This window comes from Helianthus annuus, chromosome 13 (assembly GCF_002127325.2).
Source record: "Helianthus annuus cultivar XRQ/B chromosome 13, HanXRQr2.0-SUNRISE, whole genome shotgun sequence".
In the NCBI taxonomy this organism is placed as follows: domain Eukaryota; kingdom Viridiplantae; phylum Streptophyta; class Magnoliopsida; order Asterales; family Asteraceae; genus Helianthus; species Helianthus annuus.
This window is the reverse complement of record NC_035445.2, coordinates 129,260,319-129,284,021: the sequence shown is the minus strand read 5'-3', so window position 1 is coordinate 129,284,021 and position 23,703 is coordinate 129,260,319. Positions and strand designations below refer to the sequence as shown.

Genomic DNA, 23,703 nt, shown 5'->3' with positions numbered 1-23,703 from the left:
GTGTGCTCATGCAGCGGGACAAGGTCATCGCTTATGCCTCTCGTCAACTCAAAATACATGAGAAAAACTGTACTACTCACGATCTGGAGCTTGGTGCAGTTATTTTTGCGTTAAAAATCTGGCGACACTACCTTTATGGTACTAAGTGTGTGGTCTTCACCGACCATAGGAACCTTCAGCACATTTTTGACCAAAAAGAGTTGAACATGCGACAGAGACATTGGGTAGAATTGCTTAACGATTACGACTGTGAAATTCGCTATCATCCAGGCAAGGCAAATGTAGTAGCCGACTCCCTTAGTCGTAAGACCCATTTCAAGGCTATTCGTATCTCTAGCGATCTGCACGCTTGTATTCGTGAAGCTCAATATTCATCAGCGAATGAAGGGAGTCTAGAAAGAGAAGTTCATGGTGCTAGGATGGACCAGCTCGAAACTAAATCTGATGGCCTGCAGTATTATCTAAATCGTATCTGGGTGCCAGATCGCGAAAATCTTCGTGAGCTCATGATGACTGAGGCTCACAAATCCTGTTACTCCATCCATCCAGGTGCCGATAAGATGTATTAGGATCTGCGTACGACTTATTGGTGGCCTGGCATGAAGAGGGACATTGCGGTGTATGTGTCTGAGTGCCTTACTTGCTCGAAGGTAAAAGTTGAACATCAGCGTCCTTCTGGACTCTTGGAACAACCTAAAATCCTTGTCTAGAAATGGGATAGCGTTGCCATGGACTTTATTACTAAGCTACCACGTACCTCTAAAGGTCACGATAATATCTGGGTGATTATTGATCGTTTGACCAAATCCGCTCACTTCCTTTCCATTAGCGAGGATTACAAGGTGGAGAAACTTGCTCGAATCTATACTGATGAGATTATATGTCGTCATGGCATACCTCTTAACATAATTTCGGACCGTGATGGTCGTTTTACTTCGCGTCTTTGGCAAACGTTTCAGTCAGCGTACTATTCAAACCCTAGAGGACATGCTCCGTTCTTGTGTCATCAACTTTGGTGGTAACTGGGATGTACATTTACCATTGATTGAGTTTTCGTACAACAATAGCTACCATTCCAGTATTCAGATGGCTCCTTTCGAAGCTTTATATGGGCGAAAGTGCCGATCTCCTCTCAGCTGGCATGAGGTTGGGGAAAAGCAGTTCACTGAACCTGAGATTGTTCAAGAAACAACGGATAAGATTCTTCAAATCCGTGATAACTTGATCAAGGCTAGGAGCAGAGAAAAGAGTTATGTTGATAATAGGCGGAAGCCTTTGGAATTTGCTGTTGGTGACCGAGTTCTTCTCAAGGTATCTCCCTGGAAGGGAGTAGTTCGCTTTGGAAAGAAGGGAAAGCTTGGTCCTCGCTATGTAGGCCCTTTTATGATACTTGAAAGAATCGGCAAGGTAACATACAAACTCGACTTGCCACAAGAACTAAACAACGTGCATCCAGTGTTCCACGTGTCCAACCTACGGAAATGCCTAGCCAAAGAAGGACTGCAAGTTCCTCTTGAAGACTTGCAAATAAATGAGGCTGTTCAATTTGTTGAGAAACCGGTCGAATTCATGGATCAAACTGTCAAGCGTCTGAGGCGCAGCAAAATTCCCATTGTTAAGGTTCGATGGGAAGGAAAGCGTGGCGCCGAATTCACTTGGAAATTGAAAAGTGATATGAAGGCCAAGTACCCGCATCTCTTCAAACAGTCTTCTTCTAAGATTTCGGGGACGAAATCTCCTAAAGGAGGGGAGACTGTGACGCCCAGCGTCCCTAAACTTTAGACACTTGGCAAGACCAGACCCTGAACTTCTAATTAGTTGTCAGTTTTGGTCCCTGTAGTTTTATGGAGTTGATGTTTGACACTTTTGGTATGAATCTTGTTGATACTTGATGCTTGACACTATGATACTTGACTCTTGATGGTTAAACTAGATACTTGATTCACATGATTCTTGATACTTGATACTTGGACTATTGACTCTTGCTGCTTGAGAAACTATGATTCGTGACTCTTGAAACTTATTTGGTGCTTGACTCCTTAGACTCGTAAAACTTGATTCTTGGTTAAACGAGAGACTGGAGCCTTGTCTATGAAACTTGGGAACTTTTGGTTTAAAATGTAATCTAGATACTTTATCCAATCTATACGCAACGCTTAACCTAACGCGCAAAACGAATCAAAATCGGGAACGCGGAAAGAATGGATTGGCCAGAGTGGCCATCCGATCGGATTGCCATCCGATCGGATGACCACCCGAACGGCTGACCATTCGAACGACCAGCCACTCCATCCATCTTGTACCGCCCTAATGCCCTCTCACCTTATAAATGGAACTGTCACATCACCATTTTCAGTGATGTGACAGCTCTGTCCGAACCAGACGCACGCGCACGCTATTCCTTCATTTTCTCATCGATTTCGGTACGTTTTAGGCTAGATCTTTGTACTTTCTTGATCTACACCTCATTCTTTACGTGATTCTCACTTGAAATCACACTTTTCACCGTGAAATCTCTCGGATCTGAGCTCCTGAGGGTGATGTCATCACGGTGGTTTGTACAAACTGCCATGTGATGTCATTTCTATCAAGATTCAGCCTAGATCTAAGGCATTTCATGCGTTTTCATACTAAATCTAAGCTAAATCTAGACTTTTTCCTATATAACTTGAGTATCTTCATCTTTTCTCAAACTTTTACTTTATTCGGGGAGATCGGGTACAAACTAACTTTAGATCTGATGAATAGTCTAGAGTTGGTATTGATCTGGGTTTTTACCGATAAAAGACGAGCATCGCAAGGAATCCCGGCATAAACCCATTAGAAACAAACGGCGGATCGAGCAAGGGGGATTCCCACTCAATCGGAATTTTGGGTGCTAAAGGGTTTTACCATTGTCTCGATACGTGTTGTGCCGTCACCGTTAATCTAGAAACTTAGAAATTCAACAAACATAATAAACTAGAACAAGGGTCGTTGATCGAGTGGCAGCTCGGTCGGACAGTCGTCCGATCGGACAACCACCTTATCAGCAGACATTTGCCTTCATCTGGAAACTTTCAAAACACTTGGTAAACAATCAAATTTGGGAGTCTCGATCGGATGACAACCCGATTGGACAGCCGTCCGATCGAGCAACCATCCGATTGAGAGGACCAAGGGTGCAAACCATTCGGATCGAATGGCAATCCGATCGGACAACTACCCTTTACACTTATGTTTTCCACATAAGTGGCAACCCGATCGAATAGCCGTCCGATCGGGCAGCCCATTGACTCTTCACCTATGAGTCACTCGACCGGCTGATCATCCAATCGGACAACCATCCGATCGGACAGCCATCCGATCCAAGTGACTAGTTTAACACTTTATCCAACCTCGTTACTCCTCTCGACTCTTAACCTGTTGTAATCTAATTAGGATAATCCTAAAAGAGCTCCCTTTGATCCAAGAGCAGTTTATACTGTTAAGCAAGCACGGTGAGTATACTCGATCCCCTTTTACTTTAAACTTTTGGGGTGCAACATGTAATCTATGAAACCTAAACTCGATTCTTTGGAAACTTATACTCAATCCTATGTGTACGTGAAACTCGTGATTCTTGATTCTTGACTCTTTGTGTTATGTGACGTTTAATCTAGAGTGTGTAGTTCCGCCTTAACAATAGTAGCGCTATAGGAGTAATGCACCTCCCCGTTAGTCTTTGGGGTATTGTTAGGATGAGACTTATAACCTCCCGTTAAGCTTTGGGAAAGGCACTTAACGCATTGGAAACTTGGGTTATCACTGTGTGGACTGCGACACTAACACGGCTGAAACTATTATAATGCATACACTGTGGATATGAGTTGTTTTAATCTGTTATTCTATTATCAAACTTGTATTCTCGCCAATATTTTTGTATTGATATTTTAATACATGTTGCAGGCTGATAGGATGCTTGGAATGCATGGAATTCAGCTAGGAGACGCCTAGAAACGTCACCTAGTTAACTTAGAATCTTTTGGTCAATCTGAACAATATTCGTTTGGTCTGTAATTGATACTTGTGTTGGTTGTGTTTGCTTTTAGACAATGTTATGATGAATTTGATCTAAATTCCTATTGAAACAAATAGTATTATGGAATCTCATGAGCAATCTGAACGCTTAGTGCTCGCACCCCGATGTTTCCGTCATCGGTTGGGGTGTGACATATTAAATGAAGTATGTGAATATATATATATGATGTAAAGATCATAGTAAAGTATACTACACATGCATCCCTAAATGACCTACATATATGTGCTAGTCATATTTGGTAGTTCAAGAAGACGACATAATGTTCACCGCAATATACAACTTTTCACCTTTCTATAGTGCACACCGAACCAAATGCTTTGTGTCCATTAGGTGTATGGTGTGTCTTCCTCCGTCGCAAAATTCCTGGTGTTGCTGCCAAAATCTACACCGCTGAGGTTATGTACTAGGGAAGTAGTCCAAGGAGAGAATGATTCTGGTTTAGGTCCTTGCTTTTATCATTGTGATTCCGGTTCCCTTTTGTGGGGTCACAAATCGAATCGGGCTGTAACCATAAGGAAAGCTCATTATAGTGTCCATGGGCTTTAAGTCTCGTGGGTGCTCAAGTCAGCCGGGTCCACATTACGAAAATCATAGAAATCATATACGTCATATGTAAGTATAGTATGTATAGTATTATGAATAGAGAGAAAGAGAGCGCGCGCGCATTTAGAAGAAGATAACATGACTTTTTTTTATAGCGAGCAAGCCCCCCCACGTCCCCTACACCACCTCCTCCATTCAAAAAAGTGGTGTTGCACCTTGGGGGCTTGGATTTCTCACATGGCGTCGGGGCTTTTTGCTTTTGGCAGTGAATGATGGTGATTGGTTGTCGTGTAAAGAGCCGCAATAATTTAAAAAAAAAATCAATCAATAAAAACACCCCATGGTTTTGGGGTTTTGGAGGACAAAGCCCACTCTGCTTAACCAACTAGGGTAGCCCAGTTGGCCACCGATACCCACCTCTTCCCAGAGGTACCGGGTTCGAGTCTTGAGAGTGGCATATGTCGCCCAGGGTAAGAACTCGGCATGGGGAAGTCACCGCGGAGCTAGCTTGGTCGGGTAGCGGCTCCCGGAGTGAGATCACTCCGGCGGTTGGGAGGACCGTGCACTACCCCCCCCCCCCCCCAGCCCATTCTGCGTACGTGGCAGACACATGACGAAAAACACCTCATTGTCCTTGCTCACCACACCGAGTAGCCGTGCAGATGCTTTATTGGGCTTTAACCCTAACGAGCTAGCCGATCACAAGGCTTATCATCATTAGGCCTACTTGAGCCTATCACAAGGCTTAGGCTTTTTGTCCAGGTACTAGGATAGCTATCACTAAGCACACTAAATCAATTGGTGCACCCTTTTGTTAAACCCAAAGAAGCAACACCACCACCGAGTGTATTATCACTTTCACTAGTTATCCAAATAGCATCGAAGTACAATCCACATAATTAAGTAAAAAACGAGTTTTAAATTTTTAGCTATTAGGTTTTAAAATCATTTCCAATATATAGAGAGATTATCAAAAAAAGATAAATAATTCACGCAACATATATTTATACAAGTTATAAAACAATGTGAGACCCGCTTAACCAGCAATTGCACCCGAGGTAGTTGGTATTAACCAAAGAGTAAATTGCGATAAAGTTTTGAACATGATAATGACACCCCAAAAGCAGATCTCATGAAAGATCATGCATTAAAAACATCTTTCAAAACCCTGCATTTGTGCATCATCTCTTTTATTGACCTGAATATACCAACCCGTAAATCAGTGCCTCTCTACGATTTGTGGAAAAAGTAACGATGCCTAGTCCTCAAGTCTCGTCTTACTATTATTATTCACCGGGTGTGTTTATTTCTGCTGGCTGTAACGTTTTAATGCGTAAACATCAACTATGCCAGGAGGGAAAACCGGATCAGTAGCCCCTCTTACAGCAACTTTTGCCACAGCTTTAACATCCACAGGTGGAGTCAACACCGGACCAACGATAGGGACCTGAGTCAACGGCTTTGCATATTGCATAACCTGTGTTGTTCAAAACAGCAATTATTTTCAGGGCTTCGGTTAAAGCTGGAAACTCTGACCCGTTTACTTACAAGTGTGTCAATTTGGGCTATCTAGAATGGGTAAAATATAAAAAATGTAGTGAACATGAGATTAGAGTAAAATGCCATTTTCTTCCCTGATGTTTGGCCAGTTTTGCGACTTTCGTCCAAAGGTTTGTTTTTCTAAATCTGTATCCAAAAGGTTTGAAATCTGGCAATTTCCATCCTGCTCGTTAACTCCATCCATTTTTCTCCGTTAATTCAGGGGTGTATATTCATCTTTTTTGTTAACTTAAAGGGCAATTCAGCCTTCTCTTTATGTTCAAGCGTTTAGCATAATGCACAAGTATTCAAAAAGACGGAAATACACCTTTAAGTAAACAAAAAATGACGGAAATACCCTGACTTAACGGAGAAAATGGATGGAGTTAACGAGTCGGATGGAAATGGCAAGATTTCAAACCTTTTGGATCCAGATGCGGAAAATAACCTTTAGACGAAAGTCGCAAAACTGGCCAAACCTCAGGGACGAAAATGGCATTTTACTCCTGAGATTATTATGACCATAATAAAATTAACTAAAAAAGGAGGAAAAAATTTGTTTGCGTGTCAAACCTAAGCTGACTTGGTCCGTTACCCGACCCATTTCAGCCAACACAGATGTCTTACTAAAACAGTGATATTTTAGACGTACCATCTCTAGTGGAGAACCAATGACACCAAGAGGTAACTTCATGCTGCCAACTCGACGCGTCCCATAGATGAACCCGGGCCTCAAAATCACATCTAAAAATTAAAACGTTACATGTTATTGTGAATTCAGACAACTCGAGACTCTAAATGTTAATACAAAAGAAAATACAGTTTAGAAAAATAAGAGCATGTTATAAAAAAATAAAAAAAGGCAAATAGGATACTCACGTCCATATGGAAACTTTGTCAGCAACTCTGTTTCAGTAGCTCTCTGCATTATACAGATTTGTAGGGGATTATAGGAAACTGGAAAGACATATTAATCTTCTAGACAGTTTTTGTGATAGCATTTGGTATATAAAACTAGAAATTATGGTTTATAATCGAATGTCGTTCACGTTTAGGTACAGATTAACTACTTGTGAATGAAAGAAGCGATGTTTGCATATGATCAAAGGGTACCTTTCCTTCATAATATCCTTTTATCAAGTAGTTAATCACACCAAAGTCAGCAGCGGATATATACACGAATCTTTTAATCCCTGCAGATGATATTCAAGAACCTTTAAATATATAAAAATAAATGAGTAAAATGACCAACCCGCCCTCACGTGCAAGGCACATGACCGGATTCAACTGACAAATTTGACGCCGTTTAGTGGAAAGGATGTAACATGCAAGGTTTTTAAACATAAAGGACAATTTTTGAGCAAAGGACAACCGTTGAAAATTGGTATAAACATAAATGACGAAAAGTGTAACTTATACTCTATAAAGTTATAATTATAAAAGGGGTAACTTTGTAGAAATGTAACCAAGTTTGACAACTGTTTTAAGTAATTAACTGAAACTTTTTTTTGTATCTATTAAGTCACTTAAGTTTCATTTGTTGTTCTAATATTATGTAATTATCAGGTTACCAAGTTACCAATGATGATGTGTCAGGTTTCATTAATTTTCTTTAATCTTTAATATGATGTGGAAAATAAAATTAGCTTAAACCAAGGATCATAGCTCGAATATACATCACCCTCCATATTTTCAACACCATTACTGTCATCATCTTTTTCATTCACACTCCAATCTTCAATATCATCATCTTCATGGTTGTAATGCTATTGAGACTCAGCTTCTTTGCAATTCATTGTTGAATATAAATAACCAAAAAAAACAACAAATTAAGAAGGTAACAATGAACCATTCATGGTTTCATACAGAAAACCAACCAAATAAAAAACCATATGTAGCATGACCGAGTATAAAAAATGATAGGCAAAGAAAAAACAATAAAAGTGCTATCATACACAAACCACGTCGTCGTTTGCAAACATGTCTGCTCAGTGAATCGCGAATCTAGTGAATTAAAAAAAAAAACGCAGATCATAGATGGTGATTTGTGAATCTGATAATCGTCGTTTGCAAACATGTCGACGTCGTCGTGGATGGTTGAATAGCGTGGCTGGTCGTCACTGTCGAAGGGTCGTGGCTGCTGGTTGTCGCCGTCGAAGGGTCGTGGCTGGGTCTGCCCATGATTTGGGTCGTCGCCATTGGGTCTGCACATGGGTTGTGTCGTGGTGGTCATCCTCGTCTCCGTCTTGGGTTTTGGTTAGGAGGAATTCAAAGGATGAAAGTGAAAGGGTTTTCTTGATCCACATAATATCCACATAGGCATTTAAAAAATAAAATAATAATTGAAAAAAAATGTTACCTGATGACCTGGTAATTACACAATAATAGAACACTAAATAAAAGCTTAGGTACTTTAAAGAGACAAAAAAAGTTCGGATGAATTAATTGGAACAACTTCCAAACTTGGTTACATTTATGTGGCATTTTCCCATTATAAAACTATATATTATTTATTGTATCTGTATAGAACTTTCAAAAAATAATAAGCAAGCCAAACCCAAGCTTGAATAATTATTAAGGAGCTCGAACTTTAGACATAGAGCTCGAAACGAGCTGATTTCGGGCTCGGATCGTTACTCATTACTACATTTGTAGCAACACAATAAATAATAAAGCGGATTAAAGGCACAAATTGAACCTTTTTCAGCTGCAGCTCTAACGGCATTGATGTTTGCAGTTCCATTGATCTTGTACATCTGCGCGTTGGAACCGAAACCACCAACACAAGAGATCTGAAAGATTTAAGCAGCAAATTAAGACTATACTAGTAATACAAAAGAAACCAATGCTAGCTATCAACTATCTAACAGAAGTTGAGTTTTCTTCTATTTTCTTAAAACCAATTATATGGCACATTGATGTTTTCTTATATATACTTTATATAAGCAGTAAAATAACAGCTTTTATTAGGGACATTTAGGAGGAAATAGAGACGATACATACAACAGAAGTGACTCCATCGAGTGCTTCCTTCCATGAATCACCCGACAATAAGTCCCCTGTCATCACAAGAAGCAAAAAACTAGTGATTTTGCAGAAATAAAAGATCAGTGACAACATTAGTATTCACTATTTTCTCATAAACAAAACAAGAGGTGACACACTATTTTATAAGTATCATAGACTTGATACCATTTCCAATTTTAAATTATTGGGCAAACAATATAACTCTCTTTACATACGCCGACATGATACAAGGAAAAAAACCCATTTTTGTAGACTTGCCATGTACTCTGTTAAACTTATCTGGCTTATTCAAGTGTTCTTTCAACATTTTAGCTGATATGAACTTTAAAGTTGTATACCTTGATGCCAATTCACTTTGTTAGCCCATGATTCTTGGATAGATGACTTGCCGGATCTGCAACAGAAATATTAGAAACATAGGTGGATGAATCAGTAGCATATCAAATCGACACATGAAAGAGAGCATATTCAAACTAATTGAGTAAATTATTTTGTTAATTATCTAGATTTTGGGCCTATATACAGAAGCAACAATAAGATCAATTCAACTTATACATTTTCTAGCTTATAGCTTAATGTGGAAGTTGTCAATCCACAGAAATTACAAATAATACTTCATACGGGGATTAAGGCTTAAGCTATGACAAAAGTATAACAATCAAGGTTTTAAAAGGCGGAAACGGGCCTCGAGGCATCTTCCCTTAGCCTCACGAGGCGTAAGCCTCGAGGCAGGCCGAGGCCTAAGCCTCAAAACATTATTAAAAAATGCATATATATCTCATAAAAAATCAGAAATTAATATAAAACAAGCATTATGAATAGTATAAAACCTAATTTAGTAATATAATAAACGTCATAAATAGTTCAACAAGCAAGGTTTAACTTTAACATAAAACAAACATCATAGAATAGTTCAACAACCTAAATTAGTAATGTTATGACATTTAAATATCATAAAACTCTGTGTAAGGAATCAGAAGTGATTCTGTGTACTGTGTTAGCGATTAGGTTTCAAAAGAGAACCTAATCGCTGTTTTTAAGCCCACTATTGGGTTGGCCCACCAATTAGGCCCAATAAACACTAAATGGGTCTAAAAGAACGTCCAGAAAACTAAAAAAGATCATTTTTCACAAGGTCTGGTGAGGCTTAAGCCTCACTGCCCCACCGCCTCAGAAAACCTCGGATGGCTGAGGCCTAGGTTTCAATTGACCCCCATGAAGCTAAGCCTCAAGGCGGGCCTCGGAAAGCCTTATTAAACCATGATAATAATCTAAATTATATTATAGATGGGGTCAATGAACACAAACATGGTGAACTTTTATCTATAAGAAACTCGTTTAAAGGTAAGGTAAAAATAAACGATTAAAGGTACCTGCTAAGGCTCGCAACTGACAAGCCACGGTCCAATGCTTCTTTGCATATGTGTGAGCCAACAAACCCATTTCCACCCAGAACAAGCAACTGATTCCAAAAACATTTAGAAATATATAAATATATGCATATCCATATATACAAATACACATATGAAAACATCAATGCATATGCAATCCAGTTAAATTTTTGTTAACTATATCCCTACACTGTACAAAATTCCGTCACACACTAACAAAATGCTCCATTCATCCCAAAAAAATAACATTTAAAATTCTGGGTTGTTTCCCAAGAATGCAATATTTCCCTTTTTGCCAAAATCAATTCTAATATTACTTGTTTGTCAATTAGAAATTGCTATACGATACTCATATCAATGATTTTCGTTCACAAGATTATTCTACTTTGTCTTTCTTGAAAAGCAGCTTAGCCATTCAACTAATGATCAAACAGGCAGCCCTTACATTACAACAACAACCGTATAGGGTCAATGGATGGTGGGATGTAGGTAGGCCTTACCCCTACCAGTGGGGATAGAGAGGCTGTTTCCAGAGAGACCCCTGGCCATAGTTGTTGATAGTGAATAACGACAAATAGCGACAAGGCACCTATAGGCTACGTAGTGAATAGCGACGGCTATTTTATAAATAGCGATTACACTAGAAAAAGAATTTTGAAAATTTTTATATGTATATTACATCAAAATACCCTTGTATATATGCTATTTTACATGTATATTTAACAAAACCCTATAAATCCAGCTATTTTATAGCTATATCTAATTGCTATTTACATAAAAAAAACAATCGCTATCATCGCTATTAGTCGCTATGACCCATATAGCGACACCACGTCGCATAGCTACATAAATCGCTATAGCGGTTGCTATAGCCGCTATTAACAAATATGCCCCGGGCTCATAAACAGACAACATACGAACAAACAACCTAACACTCTAGAGATAGAAAGCTACCAAATAACAAAGGAGTGAAAGAGTAACTAATATAATAAGATAGAAACAAAGATAACTATAACATCATAAAACATATAGACATAAGTACATGAAGAAAATCACCTACAAAGCCCGTACATTACACTATCTGCTATCAAAGGTGAAGAGCACTTTAAATATTTGACTAATGGTCGAACTCGCAACCAATACATTACACTATGTGCTAATCAACATTGATTATGTGACAATGAGATTAGCATTTGTACTTATAGAACCTTCTTTTTAGTAAGGGATTGTGATCTTATCATCCTCAAATGGCACTCTATATACATGATCTCACTCAATATAACACACACATATACATAGACACACACACACACACATAACCCTTAAGAATACCTTTTCTACCAGAGGAGGTGTAGTCTGTACTGTTTCAGCTTCCTCTACTTTAAGTGGCTCATCAATCTTATTAGAATCAGTTGAAAAATATCTTCCTCTTCCAATTGATCCCAATGTATTCCTTCAATATCACATACACATCCAAATATACAAAACAAAATCATCATAACAATAACTAAACCCTAATTCTCCAAATTAAAGCATCCTATAGACAACAATAACCGTAAATCCCCCAATAATAACTTATTTCCCTCTAATTACAAACAAAAACAAATCTGATTCGATTAAATTAGGTTTCTGAATTCATTTTTGAACCATTTTGGGCGATTTTAGGTTCATTTTTTGACGGATTTTGGCGGGAAAACGGAAGGATTGAGAGTGAGAAACTTACGATAATCTGGATGGTGAAAATCTGGAGTGGATTAAGCGAGACATGATCGTGTGATTGGTTATTGAATGAGGGAAACGAAGAGAACAGAGTCGGTTATTCGAAGAGGTAAAATGAAGAAACTTGAAGCGCAGGTTAGCACGAGTGTGGAATGGTGACACGTAGATGGTACACGTGGATTGATTTCGGCCTGTAGCTGATGTTCGTCTAGAAGATGTGGAAAGTGTGTGTGTTACAAGTATGGTCCCTGAACTAAGGTTAGTTTGTAGTTTAGACTTTAGGCTGTAAACGAATCAAATAAAAACGAACGAACGAAGGAATTTTCTTGTTTATGTCCGTTCATTAAGAAGAAATGTCCTTGCTCGTTTATGTTCATTCGTTAACATCCTAAACAAAAAGTTTATAAACATAAACAGATATAAATGAACGAACAAAAACTAACATAAATAAACTTTTGTATTAAAATATTTAAAATAGAAACAAATATATGTGTATGCGTATGAACATTTAACATTGAACTTTTGTATTAACATTTAAACAAACATATACGAACATTCACGAACGTAAAAGAACGTACGAAGCATGCGTTGGTGTTCAGGTTTGTGTATTTATTAAATAAATAGAGAAACATAAACGAACTTCTCACCAAACAATTCATGAACAGTTCACTGAAAGTCTGGTTCATTTACATGCGTAAGCATTGACTTTTCAAATATTCAAATAGGCATTGACTTTTATCTAAGTCGGCTATGAAGGTGTCGGATTATCTTAGTGTGGGTTATGGAGGTGTCGACTTATCTAAGTGAGGGCTATGGATGTGCCAGATTATCAAAGTGTGGACTATGGAGGAGTCATTGGCTAGGAAGGTGTCGGCTCATCTGATTGTGGGTGATGAATGTGTCGTATTATTGAGATATGAGTTATAGAGGTGTCGTCTGTGTTTCTTTTTCCTCCTTTGATTGGTTGTTTGAATTGCTTACTTGAGCAAATGTTAAAAAATGAATGTCTATTTTATAATATTCTTTTTTATCTGCTTATTTTATGATTTTCTTATTTTTAAAGGTGTTGCAAAATAATAACTTTGTAATGTAAAGTTTGGTATAGTTTTCTTTAAGCAAATGTTACTCTACTCTATTAATCTATTTGACACCAAGTAATACAAAATGCTTATCTTATCTAGGTTTAAACCTAGGATCTCTCCTCTAAAGACAAATAGTTCTACCAAGTAGGCTAGCCCTAAATTAATTGGTATAGTTAAATTTTAATTTTGTATATGTACTTTTCAAGTCTACAAATATGTTAAATCATTACAAAAAATAAATACCTACTAATAATCATTAGTTATTTGAATTAATAATTTCACATTTATTTATTTACTTTAATATATCAGATTAATGCAAACACTACATGGTGAAATATTTAAAGTTTATAAAAACAAATGATGGATTGGTTGGCTTAGAAAGTGTACGATAACCAAGCTTGGTGCCACTGATCAGCTTCATGAGTCCCATGTGGCGTTCTTGTCATGAAAATGAATAGGTCTTTCATCTCACGTATAATCAAAGTTTATCGACTTATCATATATCATATGAGGTTAAACATATCTCTTATGTATGTTTAAAGCACCTTTTGTAAGATAGAGTAGGGTGTTATGTCTGAATTAGTAAGGGAAGAGGGGGTATACATTTAAAGTAAAACTCCTAGTAAAGAGGATACGTTTAGCAATAGTTATTTATTATCCATTAGACTTGTCAGCAATAACTGAACTGTTAACCGAAAATTGACGAAACCAAACCAAAATTAACCAAAAAACGAATTAATCAAGAAACCGATTAACCAAAAACTAAATGAATCGAAAAGTGGTTATAGGTTTTTTTTGTACTCTCGGTTAACTGAATCGAATCAACCTATTCATACTTTCAATATTTCTGGTTTTTATACTTCTTTCCAATTCATGTGTTTCATGTGTTTTACTTATACCATCAATTCATGTATTTATACAGTTTATACCAGCAATTCATTTATCTGTAAGTAAAAAAATTAGCCAAGTTTGCTTTTGGTTATTAACCAAACGATTAACCAAGAACCAATTGGTTAATAAAACATATTAACTAATGACTTCGGTTGAGGCTAATAACCGACCCAAACCGAACCGATTAACAAACTAACTGAATAAACAGAACCGATTAACCTAAAACCGATTGGTTAATAAAATAGATTAACCAATGACTTCGTTTTTAGTTTCGATTTAGGCTAATAACCGAACCAACCCATATGATCCTCTACTTGTCACAAAAGTAATCCCAACAGAAATCTGTTCAAATAAAAAACGAAATGTTTAAAAAAGAAAAGAAACCAACTGTGATCACTTTGGTATGACCTACGACAACTCATGGATCCTGCACCTTGATTCGTTAGGCTTTACGTCTCTTTACAGCTTTTCTCCAACTTTTAATAAACTTTATTTATCAATTAATAATATTACTTTAATTATTTTATTATTATATATGTTTTTTTACCATCATCAAACTTTATAATCGTTATTTAATTTTATTATTATATTACACAAACATTTAATTTAACTTTTTTAAATTTTAAATTAATTATAACATCAATAATCCGATCTGATCTTCGTCGCTTTCTTATAACTTAACGTTCTTCATCCTTTGTCGTCACTTTTTTTTTTTATAATTTAACAGTCTTTACCCTTCGTCGTCACTTTCTTATAGTTTAACCGTCTACTTGATAGCAAATGTAAAAAAATTTAAAAATTAAAAAGAAAATACATGTATCATGACCCAAAAGAAACTTTAAAATCTAGTTAACTGCTCATGCTTAATATTAGGATTGTGAATTGTGATCAGTTTAATCAATGAAACTGAAAACCACATTGTCACACAATGATACAGTTTCACATGTAAAATACACATGTACATCCTCAAATTAAAGAAAATATAATTATAAGGCCGGTGGGTGTGGCTTAACGCCACCTCAGCCACCATAGCGCCCCTGGGGCGCCATCGACTATACCGCCTGAATTAAAGGGGGGCGCCATCATGTCCTCGCCATTGTGTTAACGAGCATAATTGGGGGATGAAGACTGAGATTGGTTAGAGGGGGGCGCTATAGCTTAAAGGGGGGACTTTAAAGTTTAAACCACACCCTGCAAGTTAAAGAAAGGGGCTTTAAAGCCCCCTGTGTGACGTGGCGGCTGAGGTGGCGTGATAAAGCCCCTTACCACACCCTCTGTAGCCTAAATGATTTATATGGCAGACAAATGTTATTCTCATAAAAATATGATACCTTAAAGTGCTGTAAAAACTATAGTGCCAGAGCTCCAAAAATGCACTTTTATACCAAAACAATTGTACATAATAAGAACATCACAAAACTTAACAATCTTGCTTGCTTGCTTGCTAACTCAAAAAACAAAACTGATAACTATAGATTCAAAGGAACAAGGATACCGAAATTTACGACTTCACTTGTCTACCAACCTCAAAAGGACATTATTGATCCACCATGACTGGTTAGCATGCTAGTCCAAGAAACCGCAAAACTCCCATTTCACAAGCAACTTCAAGAACCTTTTCACTTCGTTCCTCAATATATACAAAGGACCCGTTCTTGGTCGATGACATGGGTGATGTCAGGCTGATGCAATGGTAGGTGTAGGAGAAGCCGATAACTGTTCCTCCACGCCGTTGCTGAACTTTCTACTGCGTTGTCTGACTTTAAAACTGCCGTGTCTCACGGGTTTTGGCAGAAAAAGCGAACTAATCGTTTTTTCCAGAGATTGAGCGGTGAATTTCACGTACTTTCCAGCGTTTAAATCTTGTTCGACAAGTGGCCCGTAGTTCTGCATATAGCTTCTGTAAACCGGCACGATTGTTTGAATAATAACCTGCAATGTTTTCTCCCTTAAATCTTTATCCAAAATGACCCACTTGGAGTTCTTCTGGTAAATGTTATCAAACGCTTCGTTAAATGCTTTCAGCCGCTTTTTCACAAGATCGCGCGCAGTGGCACGCCCCCCGGAGAACAAAATCAAGCCTTCCCGACTTAAGTGAGACGGAAGTTTTCCCCAACTTTCTTTTAATAAAATTGTCGAATAATATTCCGTTTCTTCTTGGTGGCCTCTTAGCCATTGATCGCCTAATAAAGCTCCAATCGTTGTGGCATTTAAATGCTTGTAAAGATGCCAATGATTGTTCATCAAGAAAACGAACGAAAGGTGTGCATCGTTATACGCTTTAGACCATGTGTCGAGATTCAACTCAACGGCTCGGATCAGATTAAGAAGCTCGTCATGAACGAGACGTTCGTGAAACTTTTCACGTTTCCAGCTTCGTTCAATCGCTAAAACTTGGTTCAAGATTGGCTTATAATCGTTTCCGAGAAGCCGATTAGAGTACTCGGTAATAAAACTTACAAGTCTCGGAACGCTACCATCAGGTGGCGGTGGAGATTGTCGTTGCAACTCCACTTGAAGCAAAAGCTCCCAGAAAATCTCTGACGCGCCTTCGATCAAGCTTTTGATAAGATCGCGTGTGAGATTTTGGATTTCAGCGCACGCGGCCCCACCGAAAAGACGGTTAAAATCCAATCTTAACCTATTTAACGCTGCAAAGATGTCTAGTAACTTCAATAGCTTTATCGGATCCTTCTTACTCTCGGTAACCGTCTTCCCGAACTGGAGAAACGCGAGCATACCCGCTTGGGCTGCTATATTCGCGAAACAATCACGCCACACATCCAACCCCAACTTCTCAAACACATCGTTACAAAGTTTATATTCAGCCTCGAACAAATGCTTCACCGCAAACTCTAAATGCTCGCTCCATTTCGTTATGTAACCTTGGATGCTATTCACATCGTTAAACTCCGAAACCGAAATCTCCAAATACTCCAAGTTTAAAGCGCGTAAACTCGCTCTAACAATCGAGCTACGCACATCAACGTATATAGACTTACATCTTTCAAGCCTGTTGTTAACGATCAAGCTCCCGATAATATCCTGCAACTTTTTAATCACCGGGACTGGTAAAGGCGACGGGGAAATGCAGGGTTGTTCGTCTTTTAACGGAGACGAAGACATAGGCAATGGGACGCTGTTTTCGGTCAAAAGCCGACGAAACTCACCCTCTAATCTATCTAACGAAACCGCTAACAACCCGCCATCAAAACAACCCTTCTCTTCATGCTGCAAATCTTTAAGAAGCGTTATAGCGTTTTTCAAACTCGAAATGTATCGTTTATCAGCTACGTTATAATCCTCTAAATACTCAACAATATCACCCAACCACTCAACCGCCATCCCACAGTTATCCGACAGAAACTTAACCGCACCCCGCAAGTTTCCCAACACTTTCAGGTAACCCGACAGATCAGATTTTGGATCCGATAACGATTTCTCTAACCCGTGAATTGCGTCGAACACCTTCAAGACAGCAGCAGCTGGGACAACAGCTTTGTTTATATGACCACTAACCGTGTCAAGCGCGTCAGGTTGAGCACCAATCGGACGAACAGCGGATTCTAAACGCGGTAACCGTTGATTAATCTGTTCTAACCTAGGCTCAGATTGTTGTAATGCTAACCCTAGGGTTTTGGATTTTTCTAAATTAAGTTTCAATGAGTTCTTCATAGAGATCAAATTAGTGATATTCATAATAAGATCATCTTCACCCAATGAACCCATATCATCAGAAATTAATAACAAGCCCTAGATTCAGTTTACTAGTATAAAGCAATAACACTGATATGAATTGAAGGTTATGTATGTGATTGTGGAAACAAAATATTATTTGAAATTGAGAGTGGGGAAGAGGGAAACTTACGATTGATGGGGTTTTGAAGATTGAAGAGTGATGAGTGATGAATAATTGGATTTCGATGAGAATTATGTGTTAAATTTTTTAAAGTGGTAGATACTGTGATCTGTGTATGCCTTTTCTGATTGTTGTTAACTTTATGCTTTTTGAATTTTGACCTTTTTTCCTTCTTTTTATAGCGTAAATTATGTTTATGGCTTTAGTTTTTTGTTTTTTTAATATTGTTTATTTGTTGCTGATTTTTTTTGGAACCACTTCCATTGGAAAACGGCCCGCTACCAAGCCGCTAGCAAGGCGAAACAACTACACAAACAAAACAGACAATTTTTTTTTGAACGGTCAACGAATCCTTCAAATGGGTTACTGGCGAAATTCACCACATCGGGATACACTCGCCTTCCGAACCGGGGAAAACCCTCACCTAGGGCCGAAGCCCGTGAACACTCGCCCGAAGGCACGACAGTGCGGTGAGGTAAAACCCGCTCAGTTCAAGGATCGAACTAGCGATCGCCGCCTACTCGCCTAGTCTCCCATCATCTTCAGGTGCCGTAGAAACTAAATGCTAGGGGCAGGAATTGAACTTGGGTCACTTTGAACACAAGATCTCTCCCTTACCACTCCACCACTAGCTCATTGGCAAAAAAAAAAAAAAAACAGACAAATTATATATTGAAACGCTTCCATTTGGTCCACTCTAAAGACAAGTTTTTGGATTTGTTGCTAATCCACAAGAAACTACAATATTTGATCTACCCCAATATACTTTTAATTTTTATCGGCTTGTTAGAGAATAAGCATTGATTCCTAGCTCTCCACATACTCCAACACGCGACCATCAACATCGCTTGAATGAGTCGTCTCTTATGACCGTTTTGCGGAACAAACTTATGATGGTCAAAAATGTCTTTAACGGGGAAGAAGTAAAGGGGAGCAAGTTTACACCATGAACTGATATGCTGCCAAACTACCGTGGCAGTAAGACACGATGTAAAAATATGGTTAATGGATTCGTTTTCATTCCTGCAAAAACAGCACAAGGATGTACTCTAGATGATGTTTCTTCTCACTAATTCATCCGTAGTCGGAAGCCTTTCCAGCAGTGTTCTCCACCCAGACACATTTAACTTTAGCGGGATCTAGCTATTCCAATCTAATTTGGGGCTGTTTGGTTATCTTCACCAGATAGAATAAGTTTCTTAACTGTTGCAGTAGAGAATGAATCCAACATCACTCCAAACCCATTTATCCACCCCTTAGCCAAAGTGCACCTGGGACAACATGGCTTTAAGACTATTCAGCTCATTTATGGCTTCTTCTTGGGACAATTGTTGTTTATTTGTTTCTAATGTTTTAATAGCATATTCAGATCTCTTCATCTTTTTTTACCTTGTAATTTTACTAAAATTAATTATATTGTCTCTCGTCTTTTATCATTACCTTTTTTCTCTTCTCCACTCTCATTTTACTAAAATTAATTATATTTTCTCTCCTCTTTTATCATTATCTTTCCTCTTTACTCCACTCACATCCACTTTCAAAATATATTAAAAAATATAGAGGGTGAAGAACATCCCCTCAAATTTACAATTTACAGATGAACAGTAACATTTTCTCTACTCTACACATAACCATTTCCAACCACCTACAATCACTTTTCATAATCTAAAAAGATTCCTCACAGAATTTGAGGGACGGATTGTGAATGCTCTAAGAACTGGAACAGTTATCGAACCGGTTTTGGTTAATTGGTTCGTTTTATGGGTCTGGTTGAATCGAAGTTAAAAACCATATTAGTTTAAAAAATTATGTAAATAATTGGTATATGTTGTGAAACTAACCTAATATCAAACAATAAGAAAAAGAGATGTAAGGAGAAAGAGATATTTCATTGATAGATATATCATACAAGAGATATAATGGGAAGTATATATAGGAGAAGAAAACTTGGAAAATAAGCTAATCTATTTTTGGTGTTGATAACCATAATATTAATATCTTTATAACACTCTCCCATGCTTATCAACTTGATACGCTTGGAGATGCTGCCTCGTTAAAAACCTTGCCAGGAAAACTCAGTGGGACAAAACCTTAGCTAATGAAAAAAGAGTGCAGCGCGTATCGTCTCCCACTGATACTTCTGGATTATGTACGTTGTCTCATTAAAAACCTTTCTAAGAAAACCCAAAGGGATAAAACTTAGTGAAGGGAAAATAGTGCAATTTGTATAATCATCCCCCTCATTTGAACATGTATTCTTCAAGTGACTAGTGCCCATTTTTCTTGAAAGTTGCTCAAATTTGTTGTACTCAATGATTTGTCGCTTGATCCCTTAATGATTTGCCGCTTGATCCCTTAATGATTTGTTGTACTCAATTTGTTGTATATCTTCATATGAGCCTTCTAGTGCCTCTTCTTTTAAATAAATATCATAAGATCCACAACTGTGATTTGTTACATTCCCTGCATTTACAAAACTAACCAAACTTGTTTTGTTAGGTTAGTAAAATATAAATTCATATCTTACATACCTTAGATGTATTGAAATAGATGTTTTCCCATTTCAATATTTCGTCGTTTAAAACATGTTATATTAAATCGATAAATTCAATAAAGATATATAAGATCATGAATACATGGAAAGAAATACTAATGCACAATTGCACTTAAAGATGGTACCTCAAGACCAAAAATTTCAATTTCTTTCATATGAAGCTATAATAACCATTTTATATATCAAGTAATTGAACAACCTTTAACGTAGTTAAAGGATAAACTTTGTCCATGGTAAAACGCGTCAAACTCTTATAGATATAGTTTGATTGATTACACATATACTTGAACTGCAGGTCGAGCAATAATTACAATGTGTCAAGGTCATTTAAAAATTCTCCCTTTAAAAGCTCGACAGTTTTTCTCGATGGTGCCTAGACATCATCATTGTAAATTGTGATTATAGTGAACTTTTAAGCGAGGATTTTTGATAAAGATGGATGATATTATCAAACTAATATTGCTCTTTATCATAATATCTCATGAGTTCTACAACACTCAATCCAACTATTTTATCCATACTATCTTTTTAAGTTTATAAAGATACATTCATATTTATTATTCTTGTGGTTATCAACACTTAAAATAGATTAGGCTTGTTCCACAAATTTCCTATCTTATATATAGCCTTTTGTACATCTTCTAATATACACTCATTCAATAATATCAATATCTTCCTTCCTATTGTTCTCTTGTATTGTTTTGCTATTTGGCTAGTTGCACAACAGTATAAACACTATATTTTATGTTGATAAGAGTATATATTTTAAATGAGTATTTAAATATATTGTGTTGTGAAGGCAAAATAGAAAATCATTCTAAGTTTATAAAGAAAACCTTCATGTTCCTCTTGAAGATTTGCAAGTAAACGAAACTCTGCACTTTGTGGAAAAGCCAGTAGAGATCATGGACCGAGAGACCAAGAAACTCTGACGCTCTCGCATTCCTATAGTGAAGGTTCGCTAGGAAGGCAAACGCGGCGTCGAGTTAACTTGGGAACTCGAAAGTGATATGAAAGCTAAATATCCACAACTCTTTGTTACGCCTGCGCCTTAATTTCGGGACGAAATTCCTTAAAGTAGGGGAGGCTGGAACAACCCGACTTTTCATATCGTTACTAATCACCGTCATTTCATTCTTGATCGCTTGTACTCCCGAGATTTCGATTATCGCAATGGGTTTAAACTATATATTGACGCATTTTAAAATGCACGTTACAACACTTTTTCAAAACGCAGTTATCGCATTTAAAACGCTGTTTACAACTGTTAGGATCTGAGGCCGTCATGATTGTGTTTGTTTGCATAAAACGAATAATCAGAACATATGAAATGAGATAAGTGCAGCGGAAATGAGTAGCAAACTTCGTAAACACAATCAAAGGAAAGTATAGATTGATAAACAATTGCTTTTCATTAAGTCAAAAGATTTACATAAAAGCAAAAGATTACAATGCAAGCTTACAATCTAAACTCCCCCTCAGCCTGATACACCAGAGTTGGTTGCATAAGATGAAAGGATGAATTGAGGAGAAGAACCCACTCAAAACGATCAAGTATAACAGTACAGAATACTGTCATACTTATAGGCAAACCAAACTACTGATATGCTTCAGCTGACGTCACCATGATAGTGACATCTAATGACCTAACAAACTACAAATACTGTTCTATACAAACTACTGTTATGTAACATCTGATAATCACTAAAATACAAAACATAAGGAAACTACTGCTTCACGTTCCACTGTTGTAGCCTGAGCACAGATGTTGAGTCTTCAGTGCTTTCTTCAAAGGTGATCAGTCTTTGAGAGGGCAGTGCTTGAGTCTTCAGCAGTACTTAGGAAACAGCAGTAGATAGGGCAACAGAGTTTGTCTTCAGCAGTTGTTAGGTAATCATTAGAGTTTGGTTTATTAGTTGTTTTAGTTGAGCAGCACTTAGGATCCATCAGCTATTAGATAACCACTGTCAAGGGGAGAGTTTAGAGAAAACTGCTGCTTATTAAGAGTCCACTGATGGGATCTGGTTTTGGCTTTACATTATCTGTTCCTCTGTTAGGGTTCAATCCCAACAATCTCCCCCTGGAACAGATAATGCCAAAACCTATCCTTATTCAGGACCTTTATTACTCATCAAGAGTGCCTTAGCTTGTTCTTTGAATTCAGCTTCAAAATTCTTTGCACTCTGGTCATCCTCATCCCTGCACAGTGAAAGTTCAAGGAGATCCTGCAAATCTTCAACACTTAGGCCAAGTGCTTCTTTCCTTGATATATACTTCAACTCACCATTGGCTCTGACCTTAAGTCAATACGTGGGTCTTTTGATCAGACATCCACTTTAGTATTTTAAAGCCTAATGGGTTTCTTGGGAGAGATTTATCTTCTGATGAGTTGAGGGATAATGGTCTTGAAAACACACGCAAACTATCAGACATTCTTTTGAAAGCTTCTTCAATGACTTTGTTTGCTGCAGCTATGTCTTCTGCAGTTTCTTGTCCAATAAGCTCTTATTTTTCTTTTTCTGCCATGCCTGTTGCTGTGCTTGGTGATGCAGGACTATTCAATACCTTCTTAAAAAGGTTTTGAATTCTTACTGAGCTATCTTCTTTCAGACCCATTTTCATGATGGTGTCCTTGAGATACTCTGCTTCCTTTTCTTTGACCTCCTTATCAGACAGCTGTTTGCCTTCTTCTTGGTTTGTCTCAAGAGTAAGATTGTCTGCTGATTTTAGCAGTGTTTTGAGGCTTTCTATTTGCAGTTCCAACTTCATCATTTGTTCTTGTTTCTTTGCAGCTTCTGAAGCAGTGTTCTGCATTTTCTTTTGCCTCTCATAGGCTTCATCAGTTTGCTGCCTAGACCATTTGATATGGCTTCAGCAGTGTCCATCTTAGCATCCACTAACTCCTTTTTCTTTCTTTTGTATTCAGCAGTGAGATCAGCAATGAGCCTTTTGTACTTACTCCAGTTTGGAGCAGTTTTCTTCTTTGCAGGATCATTCTTTATCTTTTGAATCCTCTCTGCTTCACGCTTTAAAGCTAC

At 37.7% G+C, this 23,703-nt stretch overlaps 2 protein-coding genes across 2 annotated transcripts; both read right to left on the bottom strand.

Annotated features, from left to right (window-relative positions):
• Positions 1-5,540: 5,540 nt before the first annotated feature.
• On the bottom strand, positions 5,541-12,573 carry LOC110901714 (uncharacterized protein At1g32220, chloroplastic; the record flags this gene model as incomplete). Its single annotated transcript, XM_022148512.2, has 10 exons — positions 5,541-6,080; positions 6,795-6,886; positions 7,022-7,064; positions 7,256-7,335; positions 8,841-8,934; positions 9,146-9,201; positions 9,508-9,563; positions 10,543-10,631; positions 11,893-12,013; positions 12,284-12,573. Coding segments are annotated over 10 exons (1,095 nt in total), but the record flags the coding sequence as incomplete, so codon positions are not given.
• A 3,034-nt stretch (positions 12,574-15,607) lies between these two features.
• LOC110899332 (exocyst complex component EXO70A1) lies at positions 15,608-18,249 on the bottom strand. Its single transcript, XM_022146227.2, has one exon. It carries the CDS (start codon positions 17,979-17,981, stop codon positions 15,930-15,932), a length of 2,052 nt encoding a protein of 683 aa, XP_022001919.1. The 5' UTR covers positions 17,982-18,249; the 3' UTR covers positions 15,608-15,929.
• Between the last annotated feature and the right edge of the window lie 5,454 nt (positions 18,250-23,703).

What these genes read in the sequence shown, in the direction of transcription:
- LOC110899332 (XM_022146227.2), bottom strand. Translation starts at nt 17,981, where the DNA reads ATGGGTTCATTGGGTGAAGATGATCTTATTATGAATATCACTAATTTG.